The sequence below is a fragment of the Metarhizium robertsii genome, assembly GCF_000187425.2.
Source record: "Metarhizium robertsii ARSEF 23 chromosome Unknown MAA_Scf_5, whole genome shotgun sequence".
Classification (NCBI taxonomy): Eukaryota; Fungi; Ascomycota; class Sordariomycetes; order Hypocreales; family Clavicipitaceae; genus Metarhizium; species Metarhizium robertsii.
This window is the reverse complement of record NW_011942193.1, coordinates 3179311-3194862: the sequence shown is the minus strand read 5'-3', so window position 1 is coordinate 3194862 and position 15552 is coordinate 3179311. Positions and strand designations below refer to the sequence as shown.

Below are 15552 nucleotides of genomic sequence, written 5' to 3'. Positions count from 1 at the left end.
GTCGGCCCCACCAACGCCGAACCTCTTATCCATCTATCTGCCCCTCCATCCACGAACCCCTCCAACAACATCATCACCATCTTTTTTCTTCCCCCCGTCAGTCCCCCCATCTCTGCCTCCCATGGCGCCCAAAACGTCCTTCATAGCCCTCGGGTGCGAAGGCTCCGCCAACAAGCTCGGCATCGGCATCATCCAGCACACGCCCACGGGCACCACGATCCTCGCCAACCTGCGGCACACATTCGTCCCCCCCCCGGGACAGGGCTTCCTGCCCAAGGACACGGCGCACCACCACCGCGCGCACTTTGCCCGACTCGCCCGCGCGGCCCTCTCCGCCGCCGGCATCACCCCCCACGACGTCGACTGCATCTGCTTCACCCAGGGCCCCGGCATGGGCGCGCCCCTGACCTCCGTCGCCGTCGGCGCCCGCGCCCTGTCTCTCCTCTGGCGCCGGCCCCTCGTCGGCGTCAACCACTGCGTCGGCCACATCGAGATGGGGCGGCACATCACCGGCGCCGCCGACCCCGTCGTGCTCTACGTCTCCGGCGGCAACAGCCAGGTCATCGCCTACGCGGAGCGGCGCTACCGCATCTTCGGCGAGACGCTCGACATCGCCGTCGGCAACTGCCTCGACCGCTTCGCCCGCACCCTCGCCATCAGCAACGACCCCGCCCCCGGCTACAACATTGAGCAGATGGCCAAGCGCGGCCGCAGGCTGCTCGACCTGCCCTACACCGTCAAGGGCATGGACTGCTCCTTCTCCGGCATCCTGGCCAGCGTCGACGCCCTCGCCGCCCAGATGAGGGCCGACGGGGACCGCGCCCAGTACACCCCCGAGGACCTGTGCTTCAGCCTGCAGGAGACCGTCTTTGCCATGCTGGTCGAGATTACCGAGCGCGCCATGGCCCACGTCGACAGCAGCCAGGTCCTCATTGTCGGCGGCGTCGGCTGCAACGAGAGGCTGCAGGAGATGATGGGCCTCATGGCGCGGGAGAGGGGGGGCAGCGTCTACGCCACCGACGAGAGGTTTTGCATTGACAACGGCATCATGATTGCCCAGGCCGGCTTATTGGCCTACAAGACGGGATATACAACGCCCCTGGAGGAGAGCATCTGCACACAGAGGTTCCGGACCGACGAGGTCCATGTCGAGTGGAGGGACTGATGTACCACATGTAAAAACGAATAAAATGCGGGACGTGACCAGGGCACTTCTGCGCCGTCAGCGGCAAGTCGGGGGACACATGTGTGCAGCGAGTGCTACCAGGTACGTCTTCATCATAACATTGAGCCGAGTCGCCTGATCCCCGCCGCCAACCTGTGTCGTCTATCGACTAATAGTTGTAGTGATTAGTGCCTGCGTACATTCCCATCCACAGGCAAATTTTCAAGTGTCCCGTTTCGCCATACTGAATATAAACAAGAATTCTACTGCGCCAATTTTTGCAACACAACCATCCATCAATAGACACCAACATTAACCTTCATCCGTTGAGGTGGGCTTGTACATTATCGTCGTGACATACTGAGGACATGTTAGCTTTCCAACGAGGGCACAGGTGGCCGACTTTGAATACATACCTTGTTGTGATACCGCGTAGTTGCTGATACAGCAAGAACATTGTTCTTGATGCTGCTCGTCGCCAGGTGGTTGAGGACCGTGTGGTTCGGCATGTTCAACACCGAGTTGTCGTCCTTCATCAGAGTGGCCGCATTGAGAATGGGCTTGCCCAGGAACCCCGGCAAGCTAGGAGGCGTGGGCAATTTCTCAATAGCACCGATAGCGTTTCTATAGGCAGAAGATTCTTCGGGCTGATCAAAGTCTATCAGATATTGAGGAATCTGGCTGACATATGTCTCTGGCGCCGAAACAGGCTTGCCTTTTGACTTGGCAGGTTCTTTGGGTTCTGACCCGACTTGGGGTGCAGAATCATCCACCTCCACCTCAGTCTTGGATACGGTAGATCCTTGCTGCGGCTCCACAAGCGCATCGTCAGGGTTGACCTCGATGTAGTTGACCAGGTTGTTTCCGAAATCGACGGTTGTTGGCAAGTCTGGCGATGTCTGCATAATCCCATCCGCCAGAAAACGCAAATGATGCGTGCCCGGAAGAATGTACACCGTGGTGGCAAAATGGCCGGGCTTTCCTTCACTGTAAATGTCGCGTGTTAGCGAAGCTCGCTCTTCAGAGCACCATGCTATCTGGGATGTGGGCAAAGAAAGATACTCACACAGGATGCAGACGCTGCTTCCGGTTCCATTGGAAAATGGTGCCCGTCACATAGATCTTGTCGCCGCCGCGCTTCCATTCAATCTTTGTGGGAACAACGGGTCTAGTTTTGTCGACCCTCAGCTCCTCAAACTCTTCGTCGTCGACCGTGGTCGCACTGACGGCGGAGCTCTTCCGCGTCAAACCATCGGACGATTCGCCAAGCTCAACATCTGGAAGTCCCTCGTCCGGGGCTAGAATCGGCGAACCGGGCGTGTGAACCTCTTCCTCGATCGGTAGCGGCAACCGAGGCGGACCCCGTAGATACATGTCTGTGAGGCTGTTGTTGGACACGAGGTATGGATCAATGCCGCCCCTTTGCGCGGCGGAAATGTGAGATTCTTTGTGAGAACGTAGTGAGCTTGATTCGGTGGGAACATCGACAGGTTTCGTTGGTTCGTCTCGAACGGGTCGAGCTTCTGTCGGCTTGGAAGGAGTTGATATATTACTGTGAGGGGAGCCGCTCAGGGAAGAAACAGCGGTGCCGGGCAAGCTCTTTGGTCGGTTGACCGTGGTCGAGCCTGTGGCTTGGGCAAGAGACGGCTCTGGGGGCGCGGCGGAGCTATGTGCTGCGTGCGACGTGGTGTGGTTCCGGGCCTCCTTGCGATGAGGCAGCAGGTGATGGTGATGATGGCCATGGCCTTCGGCAGGCGTCGATGTCGTGCCTGATGAGCTCGCCGAATCATTTGGCGGGGCGCCAGGGGAGCCCGACGAGCCCGACTTGGCGGCGGTGGAATGGTTATTGCCCATGGCCACGTCTTGGGGAAAAAGGGTGGGGGGGGGAAAAGGGGGGGGGGGGGGGGACCCGATCAGCGGACCACGAAGCGAGATGAGCAGGGAATAAGATGAGGTGCGAAACGTCGCGTGACGACGCAGGTTCCCAGGTATTGGGCAGTTGGAGAGGGCGGTGCTGTGGTTAGATGCCGGGCCAAGGTGCGCTGCGATGATGGCAGATGGCCAAACCGCACCCTGCAGGCTGACGGGCGTCAGACTTGTGTTGGGGCCTGGCACTGCCTGCGAAGACAGGGAGCCGATGCAAGCGTGCCAATTCGACGTCGGGCGATGGTTTCTTGGGTCGAATGCTGTGATACTCGGGCGGCGAGGCGAGGTAGGAGGAAAGGAAGCAAGTTCGGGAAGTCTGGCTTTCCTAAAGCTGGTGCGGTCGCGGGGAAATGCGGGAAGGTGGGCTGTCTCGCTCTTACCTTTGCCTGTTTGCCATGCGCCAGTTCAATAGTCGATGGACATGCATTTCGCTACAAGGCACCTGCCTTTTGGCGGGGTTACCGGCCCGCTTTCCTCCTTGGAGCAGATCAGGACATGAACGATGGGAAGCTGCGTCCGAGTTTCTCATTCGACTGGCACCTGCCATTTTTCTTGCCATGCATCCGGGCGTCGGGAAAACAGAGACGGCTTCGAAGAATGTCGAGATGCTTTGCCAATACCATTTGTGATGGCTGCTCTGCGATATTGCTGCTCTTGTGTGGGGTCAAACCTGGCCATGTGGACATTGAATATGTAAAATCTCCGGCAAAGATGTGCAACTCAACCCACGGACGCCATGAACACCAAAACATTACAGTCCCTAATAATACGATGCCAATTAGCTAAGATGCTTCTTGGAATTTAGTCAAATCGAATTCTGGCATAAAGTATGGTATAATGGATATAATTGGGCGGTTTACCGACCAACCAGAGACAAACTGCCGACTATGCAAATCCTGAAAATGAAATGAAGTCAATTCCACTAATTTATTTCACTGCAACATAGTACCAAGGGTTTGCCCAGAGAGCCATAAGGCATCAGTCAACAACTAGGACATAAGCCGTAGCAACCTGAAAAAGCAATGGCATGAGATTGCTGCTCTACTCATGCCAACACGCGTTTCCCTTGAAGTAAGTCGAGACAATCAGCTGCGGACTACGGACAAGGAGGGCTCACCAGTGTACCACAACGCGAGGAAAATACAAGACGATGACAATTAAACATGTAGAAGAAGGCGAAGGGGGTTATAAATGATTTTAAAAGAAGGAAAAAAGGCAGTCTTCTTGTTTGACTGATGACTAGCACATAGATCAGGTGGAATTCTAGGTGAATGGCTCCTCTTGCCTGGTACACGCAAAGCCCACGGCTCAGGACAAGACGCAGGCAAAGGGGTTATCAATAAGATGTTGGGTGCCGTATGATGGAATAAGAATCATGTCCTTTGAGGGTGACGTGTTTCGCCATGTAACCGTGTAGACTACTCCCCTGCCGGCTTCCGGGCGGCTACTTGTTCGTAAAAGGACCACACTTGTAAGCTAGATGCCGGAGAATCGGGATATTCGGCCAAGGGCCGCTGTTGCTGCATCGTGTTGCTCCATGTACCATGTCTCTAAATACGCCTGAAACCATGTCGATCGATCCGCCCAGATGTTGCCAAAAGTCCGCGACTCCGCAACTCGGTCGGGATGATAACGTCAAGCTCTCCAGCGCATCGCGTACGGTGCCCCCCCTTCAAAGACTAGATAAAACGACGGCAGATAAAGCACACTGAGCATTCGCCTCCCGCCATTGGCAGCAGACTGCCTCGGATGAGCGATGGCGTGCAAGCCACGCCCGGTCGCGCCATGGACCGCAGCATTACCCAAATAGGAAATCCAGCCAAAACACGCCTTGCAAGTTGCAACGACGACACTCCCCCTTTATTAATGCAAGCCAGCAGGCCAATTGCGCCATGGATACATGACGAATCCGTCTGATACATCTGGCATGCTCGGGTGCGTCCCAAACGACACGAGGCAGCGCTTCTGCTCCGTGGAAGCAATGGCGGCATCCATCAACGCCTGTATATACAATGTGAGACTTGCCCGAGACCTCCCTCTGCCGAGAGGAGGGCGAGAGAAGAGAAGAAACACGAGCCTGCACCTTCTTTACTGCCCTTCCTGAAAGAGGAAACAAATAAAAAAAAAAGAAAAGAAAAGAAACACAGTCGTGCCGTCCAGAATGGCAGACAACCACGAGCAGCGGCCGCTCCTGGCCGATGCAGCGAGCACATACACATACGCCCCCTTTACCGACGACGACGAGGCCGCCATCACGGCCAAGGACCAGCCCTCGCGCTCCGTCGACGACGACGTGCTCCCCGAGACGTCGGCGCTGGGCCGCACCCTCTCCTGGACGAGCTCCTACATGCTCGTCATGTCGCGCGTCATCGGCAGCGGCATCTTCGCCACGCCCGGCACCATCCTCCAGGCCGCGGGCAGCCCAGGCCTGTCGCTGCTCCTCTGGGCCGTGGGCGCGCTCGTGGCCGCGGCCGGGCTCGCCGTCGCCCTCGAGTACGGCTGCATGCTGCCGCGGTCCGGCGGCCAAAAGGTCTACCTCGAGTTCACGTACCGGCACCCGCGGTTCCTGGCGTCGACGCTCGTCGCCGTCAACGCCGTGCTGCTGGGCTTCACGGCCAGCAACTGCGTCATCTTCAGCCGCTACGTGCTCTTCGCCGCGGGCCGCGACGACGCCGGCGACGGGGCGAGAAAGGCCCTGGCCGCCGGGCTGCTGAGCGCCGTCACCGCCGTGCACGCCGTCGCGCCCCGGCTCGGCGTGCGGCTGCAGGACGCCCTGGGCTGGGCCAAGATGGGCATCGTCGGCTTCATGGTGCTCTGCGGGGGGTACGCCGTGGCGCTCCGGCCGGCTTACACGGGGCCGGACGCGGGGACGGGGCCCGGCGGCGGCGGCGCCGATGCGCTGCTGTCGTGGGAGAGGCTGTGGCACGGCAGCAACTGGAGCTGGGGCGTCGCGTGTACCGCCCTCTTCAAGGTCTTTTACTCGTACGCCGGGCTGGATAACGTGAGCAACGTGCTCAACGAGGTGAGGGATCCTGTGCGGACGCTGCGCTCCGTCACGCTGACGGCGCTGGTCACCTCGTGCGCGCTGTACATGCTCGTCAACGTGGCCTACTTTTTGGTGGTGCCGCTCGACGACATCCGGGGCAGCGGCGAGCTCGTGGCCGCCCTGTTCTTTGAGCGCATCTTTGGACAGGACGTTGGCAGAAAGGTGCTGCCCCTGGCCGTTGCCCTGTCGGCAGTCGGCAACGTCTTGGTCGTGGCGTTTGCAATGGTGAGAACAAGAGCTTTTCCCAGAACCCCTTCTCCTGCACTTACACGGACACTGAAACCGACACGGTTGGCTGACTGCTTCGCAAAAAGGCGCGCCTCAAGCAAGAGATTGCCAGGCAGGGCTTCCTTCCCTTCTCCGACGTCCTGTCGTCCACCAAGCCCTTCAACTCGCCTCTTGGCGGCCTGATGGTCAACTACATACCCTCTCTGCTCGTCATCGTCTTGCCCCCCTCGAGTGAGGTCTACTCCTTCATTCTCGAGGTGGAAGGGTACACGGGGCAGATCTTTGGCCTGGCCACCGGCCTGGGGCTGCTGTGGCTGCGATACAAGCGACCGCATCTGAAGCGGCCGTTTAAAGCATGGACGTCGGCAGTCGTCTTGAGGTTGTTGCTGGGCGTTGGCCTGCTTGCCGCGCCATTCTTCCCGCCGGCCGACAAGTACAAGGGCGGTTTGTTCTACGCTACGTATGCCATTGTAGGAGCGAGCACGTAAGTTGGCCTCCAGACTTGTTGTTTTTGAATTCACGTGGAAGCTAATAATGAACCTAGCATCGTGGGAAGCATTGCGTATTGGTATGTTTGGACGGTTGCTGTTCCCAGATGGAGGGGATATAGATTGGAAGAGGAGACAACAATACTTGCGGACGGGACATCGGTTACAAAACTAGTTCATAAACGTAAATGAGGAATTGTACGAGCTAGACGAGAAGCGGCAGTAGAAGCAATTTGCTATAAATGAATCGAATATATACAAAGCACTTGCAAGTACAACACGTCCAGACCCCAGAGTATCCCATCACCAGATCGAGTATTTTGCTTCCCACCACCCAAACAAAACCACTACTATGTACATCACTCCGTGGACTACCCACCCGATTCTCGAATCGGCATAACAGTGATTGGCCACGAGTGACGCGATCTGTAACCATGCCGCCTACTCCGCACGGATTTGAAATCATCCTGCGCTCCGCCTAGCCGCCATCAGCACGAACCGATCCTCCGCCCTTTGGGGAATGCCCGAACCGCCTGTTTCCACCGGCCGTGATTATGAATCCCGGCGTGAATAACACCGCGGCGCAGGATTGCGTGCTAACATCATGGCCCCTGGACCCCTATATAAACAAACCTCCCTCCTCTCCCCTCCCCAAAACGAAAACATCACTCCACCATGTGAAATAACCCACGTCCCCGGTCCAAGTATAACACCATCTCATCCGAGATATAAGACAAAACTCTCCATCCAGTAACAATACCTGCACCACCAGCATGGCCGCGGCAGCTGTACAAACCCCCCTCGTGCCCAGCACCAACACCACGCCCCAAGTCCTCCAACGGACACGGGAGCGCTCCGTCCCCAAGCACGACGTGACAACCACCCTCAAGTACCACAAGGACAACGAGGACGCCTCACCGCCTCACCCGAGCTACGCCGGCCGCGCCGAGACGTTCGAGCGGCCCTTTGAGCCGCACCAAGTCACCGTCAGGGACATTGCCGGCGAGGAAGCCAACTACACGCTCGACCGCAACGGGTTCCAGGTCCACAGCCACGTCGCCACCGAAAAGGCCTTTGCAGACGACGACCAGATCAAGAGCAGCTACTACCCCGAGACGGAGCAGCTCCTCAAAGACGTGTACGCTCACCTAGCCCCCCCTATTCGCCCGCAGAGCTAACCCCCGTCCACAGAACAGGAGCCAGCAAAGTCTTCATCTTCGACCACACCATCCGCCGGCAGCCGCCGGGCGCCACGGCCGACCGGGCCCTCCGCGGCCCCGTGCAGCGCGTCCACATCGACCAGTCGTACTCGGCGGCCCTGTCCCGGGTGCCGCACCACCTCCCCGGCGAGGCGGAGCGCCTGCTCCGGGGCCGCGTGCAAATCATCAACGTCTGGCGGCCCATCCGCCCGATCGAGCGCGACCCGCTGGCCGTCGCTGAGGCCGCCTCCGTCTCGGACGCGGACCTCGTCGTCACGGAGCTGATTTACCCCAACAGGCGGGGGGAGACGTACGCCGTCCGGCACAGCCCCGGACACAGGTGGTTCTACAGGTCGGGCCTCGAGCCCGGCCAGGTGCTGCTGATCAAGTGCTTCGACAGCAAGACGGACGGGAGGGCGAGGAGGGTCCCGCACACGGCGTTTGAGGATGCCGCCGCGCGGGAGGACGCGCCTGCCAGGGAGAGCATCGAGGTGCGGGCCTTGGTGTTTCACGAGCACGATACCGACTGATGGGTTGATTGAAGGGGGGGCCCTTTGAACGACGGTGCCAACTTGTGGCGTGTTTTCGTGGACGGGGGAATTTCCTTGGTCGGGGAGACTGTGTTATTTGGACCATGGGCCGAGTGTAGTTTCTAAATTGTATAGTGGCATCAGTATTGGTGCGAGTATAACATGCCAAGTTGCCTTTTTTGCTTCCTCTGATTGCACCCGCCACGTATCTTTGAAGAGCCGAGGAAAGTCGAGTCCGAGAATGTCCCAAGTGATGTATGTATATGATCCCACCAGAGCCGTCTGAACAACCCTGGTATGTACTCGGACCAGCCTCTTTCCAAGACAGACAGCGCCAAACAAATACAGTAGGCCACGAAGCCGAAATGGCAACATCCTCCTCCCTACTTAAGTAGTGTACGCCCGGCAGCGGAGCCGAAACACTTAGTCGTCCGACTCGCCCAAACCGCCATCCCCCTCGTCGTCCTCGTCAACAAGCCTCTCGAAAAACGGATTCTCCCCGTCCTCCACAGGCCTCTCCGTCACGCGCGGCACGGGCACCACCCTCGCCCCGTCGACGCGCACCATCCAGTCGTTGCGGAAAAAGTCAACGACCAGCTCGAACCCCTGCTCAAACTCGTGCCACTGGATCGGCGGCACGAGCAGCCTCGGCACCGGAACCTCCCTGTCCAGCGTGATGAAGGCCTCGGGCATGGGCGCGCCGCTCCAGCAGGCCGCAAAGTTGAGCGGCGGGAGGGCCTCCTTGTTGACGTCCTGCAGGATGTGAACCGTGTTCCCCGCAACCTGGATATTCTCTTCGTTGAGAATAACCTCGTTGTCGAGCATCATGATGGGCGCGCAGAGGAGCTTGCCGCGCGTGTAGTTGCCGCACTTGGCGTACATGTCCATGACGTGCCTGCTCTTCCAGGGGTTGAAGAGCGGGTGCGTGTGCGTGAAGCAGCATGGGTTTTCGACATCCCCCTTGGGCTCGGCGCGGTCGTGCCCGCCTTCGTCTTGGAGCCCGACAAAAGGCTCGTCTGGGGCTCGCTTGATTAGGCTGTCAAGGTCTGGCTTTTCAAGGCGGCGCAACGGGGTCGTCTTGCTGGGGCGCCGCGCGGAGAGGTATTTCCACACGTCGGCCGATGAGCCGAACCGCTCTTTGACGGTGGTAGAGTCGGCGAGGGATCGGAAGGGCTGCTTGCCGATTTTGCAGTTGAAGTAGTCCAGGACCGATATGGCCGCGTAGTCTTTGAGATTCATATTTTCGCATTTCGGAAACCAGTAGTTGTACCCATTTGTCATGAAGCCAAGTCCGTGGAACTGCTTCAGAAGATAGACGGGCTCGGAAACAGCCTTGTCCAGAGACCAGTGCAGAGAATTCGCCCGCTCAAAGCACTCGTGTGCGTACGAAGCCAGTTGCTTATCCAAGAGACCCTGTCCCGTCATGTAGCACGCCGTGCTAAAAGGTTGCGAGATTCTGTCGTCTCGCTTCAAATTCTCGTCTTTGAAAATAAGCTCCGTCCGGAGAAAAACCTTGTCTCCCTGGATAAAGGGCCGGCCCTCGTGCTCGTACCTTTGGTCAAATATCACGCACGTCATTTCTTCGACACGGTTTATATCCACGTCCTGAACGCGGAGAAGCGGCGTGTTCTGCCCGGAAGAGAGATAGACAAGCAGCGTGTACCTGGAGACGTGGTTTCTCGCCCTGTCGTAATAAGGCGTGTCCAAGTGATTCTCAAAGTTGCCGTCCTCCGGAGCAAACTTGTTACTCCGGAAGACGTAGTTGACAAACTCGAACGAATCGCCCAACTCCCCATCTCCAACCACGTCCAGAAGCCCACTCGTCTTGACAGCCCGTGTGAGCACCTCGCTCAGGATGGCAGAATGGAATATAAAGCGTTCGCCTCCGCGTGTGCCCCTGTTCAGGGGGGCAACATACAGCGACAGGCCAGAAATTTCCTTCAACAACTTGCCTTGTCCTCCCTCCAACACGGCAGTAAACACCTCCTTATTCCGTCCCAGCCGCTCAACACTCGTCAGCCCCAAGTCCATCCCATCCACAGCCTCGGCCTGCCGCATCCCCATTCTCCCCTCAACCCACTTGTCCAGCGGGACAATGTTCTCAAAATTGTGATACGACAACTCGGCCGGGTTCACAAAGACAGCAAACAATCGCGGCGTCTTCATGACTTGCGCGAAATGGTTGACACCTTTATTACGGACCTTCCTATCCAAGTCCTCGATATACTTCAACACGGTATAGCCCCTGGATGGATAAAACGACACACTCAACCCGCCCACAAACGCCGGGTCTTTGTCCCCGTCCAGCAGATCAACCATCCTCTCCAGGATCTTCTTGTCCGTCTCGCGTGCCGACCCGCTCCGACATGTTGCCAGGAAGAGGTTGCGCGCGCCCAGCGCCAGGATGAGTTTCTGCTCATCATTCAACGACGAGTACTTTGACGACGCGTGCGGCGCATTGGCAATGACCTCGTGGAAGAAGGCGATTGATTGCCAGTGGGAATCCGAGTCTACAGAAGTGGCGTTTAGGGCTTCTATACGTGGTGCTTTTGAAGGCGGGTGGTCTTGTTCATTCTTGCGTTTTCGGGAGACGCCGCTGTGTGACGATGGCGAGTTGTCGCCGGATTGACGGGCGTCTTCAGCATCAGGAGACTGGGTTCCGCTTGAGAAAAGGGTTCCTAGCCCCATTTCGCCAAGTGGCTACGACCTCATGTGCGTCAATGGCAATTGCGGCAGTCAGAGCGAATCCCAAAGACAATTGGTGTCGAGTAATGGTGCGAGTTTGAGCATGAGGCCAGCTCGGCTGTGCGGCGTTTGTTTCCCCGGACGCCATGATTCGCCCATTCGAGAAGTGCAACGCTGGCGTCGTCAAGGCCGGCACGAACAGCTTTGAATGCAAGACAAAATATACAAACACTCAAAGTGCAGCCTCCCAAAAACATGAATCAAGTCGTAAATTGCAAAGAAAATCCTTGTAAACACCCTCACAAGTCACGTCTTTGCAGCCTCACCACATTCCCCCGACTCCGCTCCCTCAATCCCCTCGACATCCGGCCATCTCACAGCAGCAGCCACCCCCGGACCCAGCCGCACCTTCCCTCCGCAAATCCAACCACCCCGGTCAACCAGCCCAGCACATCCAGGAACCAGCCCTATGTACGTACATCCTCTCACGGTTCGCATCATCCGAGCCATCCTCACTCACTCACTCACTCACTGCCAAAAGAAAGAAGAGAAGAAAAAGAAAACCCGCTCACGCCCTTCCAATGCACGGCTTGTAAACCCGCCCACCCGTGTCCGCGACACAAAGTCTGCAAAAACAAAACAACCCCTCCGTCCGCAGCCATGCCCGAGTCCTCGTCCTCGTCCTTCATCGACACCATCGTCCACATCCTCCAGCCCATCCGGTCACTCAACTGGACGCGCTACCTCGGCCTCATCACCGCCGCGCTCTCGCTCCCCCTCCGCCTGGCCTGGATCCCGCTCTCCCGCCTCCTGGCCCTCGTCACCACCCTCCTCGCCCCGGCGGGCTACGTGCTCGCCTACCTAGGCAGCTGGGCGGCCGCCGTCGCCCGTTTCCTCGTCAGCCTAGAGGTCCGTTTCCATCCCCTCTTCACCATCATCATCATATATGCGCGCAAAAAAAACTAACTCGCTCCAGCCCCTGTACACATTCGTACGTGCCCAAGTTTCCGCCCCCCAGTCGCGCCAACTAACACCCAGGGCCGCATAGTTCAGCGTAGCAGCATTCATAGGCGTCGTCGCCGGCATCCTCGTGGCCGTCGCGTCCGCCGTGGTGACCACGTACTTCAACATGCAGGACGAGCCGGAGGATGCATCGTCGCACAGGAGGCGGTCGCACAGGAAGCAGGTATACCTGGAGCAGCAGTATCTCCGACCGGAGCCGCAGGGCCTCGAGCCAGACTGGCACTGGGCGGACACGGCACAGTCGCCCGCGAGGCTAAGGCGCGTGTCGGGCCTGCAGACGGAGACGATTCTCGAGGAGGATGATTCCGAGGAGTGATTTGCCATTACGTATGACTGGCGGGCAAATATCACTGTGTCTTTTTTAACTTTTTATAACCCTGGGACCGAACGGCTGGGCATCGCGTCTAGAGCGCTTGTATTTTCTTTTCTACCAAGATACCCCGATTTAGTTCTTCAGCCTCTGCATTAACGCTAATCATAATGTACTTGACTATTTCTACCTCGTAGCACGGTCAAAGTATTCTTCATGATTCCGATGCATCACCGCAGACAATTACTCACTGAATTTGACCGCCCTCGTCTCGTTCGTCATGTCTTGCTCGCTATATACATCATGCCAACTCCATACGACTACACAATAATTCTATGCAGATATTCCTGTGTTTCTTGTAAACCATCCGCCCATTCCTGTTCCAACGCCAGTCAATCTGCATACTTGTGCGGTGCTTTCCCGTCTTGCGCATCGCCAGTGCAGGCCACGTCGGAATATTATCAAAAGAAACACCCCTACCGTCTGTACATGTCCCGGTCCATCCTCCTATCGTGAACCGGCGACCGACTTCGACTCCTCGTCCTTCGATCCCATCGCTCATCCTTTCCGGTATATCGCCTTCGGTCATCGCGAGGGCGCTCATCTCTCCGTCTGCCTCCTTCGTCGCCCCTATACGCGGGTATGTAGGTATCAATGTCTGCTCCTGCGCCTCCACCGCCTGGCCCTCTCCCAGGGGGACGGTTCCTCCTGTATTCGGGGTCATCTCTATTACCTGGTCTGTCCTGCGGTGGCGGCCGGCCTTGAGGCCCTCTATCTCGTTGCCATGCTGGCCGGCGTTCGTCTCTATACCGACCGCCGTTAACACCGCTTCGGCCATATCCATCGCCACTGTTGAAGCCGGCCGTGGCGTTGTTTGCGTCGGAGCCAATACCCACGGTGCCACCCTTTGGGGCTGGTGGTAAATTGGCTTTCCGGTCGTGAAACTTTCTCCTGTCCAGCTCATGGCTCTCTTCATAGGTGGGAATCTCTTCAGGCGCCATTGGAAGCGGTGCCATTTTAAAATATGAGTGTTCCAAGGCATCCACGGCGTTGATTCGTGTTCTCCAGTCTAGTTTCATGAGTTCCTTGAGTAGCGAAATGGCGCCAGACCCAAACCTATTAGGTCTGATTAGTCGCTGGATGCTGGCACAATTCTGTTTCTACTTGGGGGAATGACATACTCTCTGAACCGACTCTGCAGGTTTCCAGGTCGAGGTCGGGGTGTCAACTTCTCCCCACCGGGAAGTTGTTTCCACCCGGGCATCACGTCGTCATTCGGTGAGCCCATCAGGTCCCATATCAGCTCAAGCTGGTGCGGATCACTTTCGCCTGCGAGGATGGGCTTCCCAACCAACATTTCCCCAAATACGCAGCTAGAAGCGTTTGCTAGTTAGTGTGTGGCCGCTTTTCATTATCCGAGGCATCAAAGACGTACCCGACACCCCACACGTCAATAGCAGTTGTGTACTGTCTGAGTTGTAGCAGCAACTCGGGCGGCCTATACCACCTTGTCACGACCAAGCCTGTGTAATCGCGACGTCCCTCGCCCATTGGTCGTCCAGCATGCGGCGTAGGGCCATCGTAGTGCCTGGCCAGACCGAAATCGGCAATTTGCAGAATGCCATGGTTATCTATTAGCAGATTGGCGGCCTTCATGTCTCGGTGGAGAATGTGATTGTCGTGGAGGTAGCAAAGTCCCTGTAGGAGCTGCTTCAAGTAGCACTTGATCTGGGCTTCTTTGAAATGGACCGAGGGATTGTCCAGCAAGCCAGACAAGTCGTGGTCCATGTAGGGAGTGGCCATGTACATGATTGGCTTCTTTCGCTTGTCGGCTGTTTGCAGAGGTTAGTTGGCTGGGGTCATTGCCAAGGCCGCGCTTTGTGGTAACGCACTTGATCGAGATGGATGCTCGACAGCCATATCCTCCAACCTCAGGATATTCTTGTGCGAAAGCAACTTGAGGAGCTTAATCTCACGAAGAGCGGTGATGGGAAACTGACAAGGTGAATGACGGTTAGCATTTCCACGGTTGAATGATGGCGTTGAATGGCATGTCGGTTGCATACTCCGTCCTTTTCGTGGTGCATGATAATTTTCTTGAGCGCGACGAGGGCACCCGTCTTTTTCGATCGAGCGCGATGGACCTCACTGGTGAGGGTGTCAGCTTCTTGTCGACTCTACCGCAGACCATCTGACATGGCGCGCAGCCGACGGTATGATGCGTACCCGAATGTTCCCTCTCCCAGTTTCCCCTGTAGCTCGTAATCGGAGATGCGCGAACAGCCTTGGAAACTGTGCTTGGGCCTGAGATGATTGAGGGCAAAGGTCCGCGGCGAGGTGCCGTCGGGCGTAGTCTCTGGAGGCCGATCCATGGTGGGCAGTAGAATAAAGCGAATAAAGCCAGTTGGGAGGTTGATTCAAGCAATGAAGGAGGAGTCAGTCGTCTACCGACGGGCGACGCGTCGAGTTGGAGGGACAAGCGACTCAGGTTAGCATTGCAGCGGTGCGTCTGGCTCACGAGATGGACGCGAGTTGGGAATGATGGATCGATTCGGAGACAGTGCTGCGATGGTGGGACGGGGGTTGCGGATCGGTTGGGCTCGAGCAGCCGAGGACGGCGTGATGATACGAGTTTGAGGTTGATGGATTGGAAGGGCGAAAGTTGAGGATGGGCTTGGACGGAGGGGAGATGTCGGTACTAGAAAGTACCTGTAGTGGCACCTAAATAGGGCCGGGATAAGGTATTTTCTGGTATCATTTGCCTTTGTGAGCTGAGTACTTAATGATTGGGCACTTGATCACTTTTGCCTTTGTTAGCTGAACTTGGAATATGATTGGGCACTACGGGTGTATGTGCGGGTGTTCCAGGCTGCTTCAGTGCACCAAGGCCGCACGTGCAGCAGCCTTGCCTCGAGATGCCACTGGCAAGCAGGCGCTAAATGCACCGACGAC

At 57.3% G+C, this 15552-nt stretch overlaps 7 protein-coding genes across 7 annotated transcripts; 4 read left to right on the top strand and 3 right to left on the bottom strand.

Annotated features, from left to right (window-relative positions):
- Nucleotides 1-121: 121 nt before the first annotated feature.
- On the top strand, nt 122-1165 carry MAA_07342 (uncharacterized protein; the record flags this gene model as incomplete). The annotated part of the gene is made up of 1 exon (XM_007825340.1): nt 122-1165. The coding sequence occupies one exon, from the start codon at nt 122-124 to the stop codon at nt 1163-1165; it is 1044 nt and encodes a 347-aa protein (XP_007823531.1).
- Nucleotides 1166-1477: 312 nt separating this feature from the next.
- On the bottom strand, nt 1478-3019 carry MAA_07341 (carbohydrate-binding module family 48 protein; the record flags this gene model as incomplete). The annotated part of the gene is made up of 3 exons (XM_007825339.1): nt 1478-1525; nt 1582-2152; nt 2232-3019. 3 exons carry the CDS (start codon nt 3017-3019, stop codon nt 1478-1480), a joined length of 1407 nt encoding a protein of 468 aa, XP_007823530.1.
- A 2233-nt stretch (nt 3020-5252) lies between these two features.
- Nucleotides 5253-7045, top strand: MAA_07340 (amino acid transporter; the record flags this gene model as incomplete). The annotated part of the gene is made up of 3 exons (XM_007825338.2): nt 5253-6362; nt 6452-6849; nt 6910-7045. 3 exons carry the CDS (start codon nt 5253-5255, stop codon nt 7043-7045), a joined length of 1644 nt encoding a protein of 547 aa, XP_007823529.2.
- A 581-nt stretch (nt 7046-7626) lies between these two features.
- On the top strand, nt 7627-8582 carry MAA_07339 (methyltransferase; the record flags this gene model as incomplete). Its single annotated transcript, XM_007825337.1, has 2 exons — nt 7627-7991; nt 8045-8582. 2 exons carry the CDS (start codon nt 7627-7629, stop codon nt 8580-8582), a joined length of 903 nt encoding a protein of 300 aa, XP_007823528.1.
- Nucleotides 8583-9005: 423 nt separating this feature from the next.
- On the bottom strand, nt 9006-11270 carry MAA_07338 (uncharacterized protein; the record flags this gene model as incomplete). The annotated part of the gene is made up of 1 exon (XM_007825336.1): nt 9006-11270. The coding sequence occupies one exon, from the start codon at nt 11268-11270 to the stop codon at nt 9006-9008; it is 2265 nt and encodes a 754-aa protein (XP_007823527.1).
- Nucleotides 11271-11927: 657 nt separating this feature from the next.
- Nucleotides 11928-12606, top strand: MAA_07337 (uncharacterized protein; the record flags this gene model as incomplete). Its single annotated transcript, XM_007825335.1, has 3 exons — nt 11928-12176; nt 12244-12258; nt 12316-12606. 3 exons carry the CDS (start codon nt 11928-11930, stop codon nt 12604-12606), a joined length of 555 nt encoding a protein of 184 aa, XP_007823526.1.
- Nucleotides 12607-13076: 470 nt separating this feature from the next.
- On the bottom strand, nt 13077-14972 carry MAA_07336 (kinase; the record flags this gene model as incomplete). Its single annotated transcript, XM_007825334.1, has 6 exons — nt 13077-13716; nt 13782-13973; nt 14036-14432; nt 14493-14595; nt 14667-14748; nt 14827-14972. 6 exons carry the CDS (start codon nt 14970-14972, stop codon nt 13077-13079), a joined length of 1560 nt encoding a protein of 519 aa, XP_007823525.1.
- Nucleotides 14973-15552: the final 580 nt, after the last annotated feature.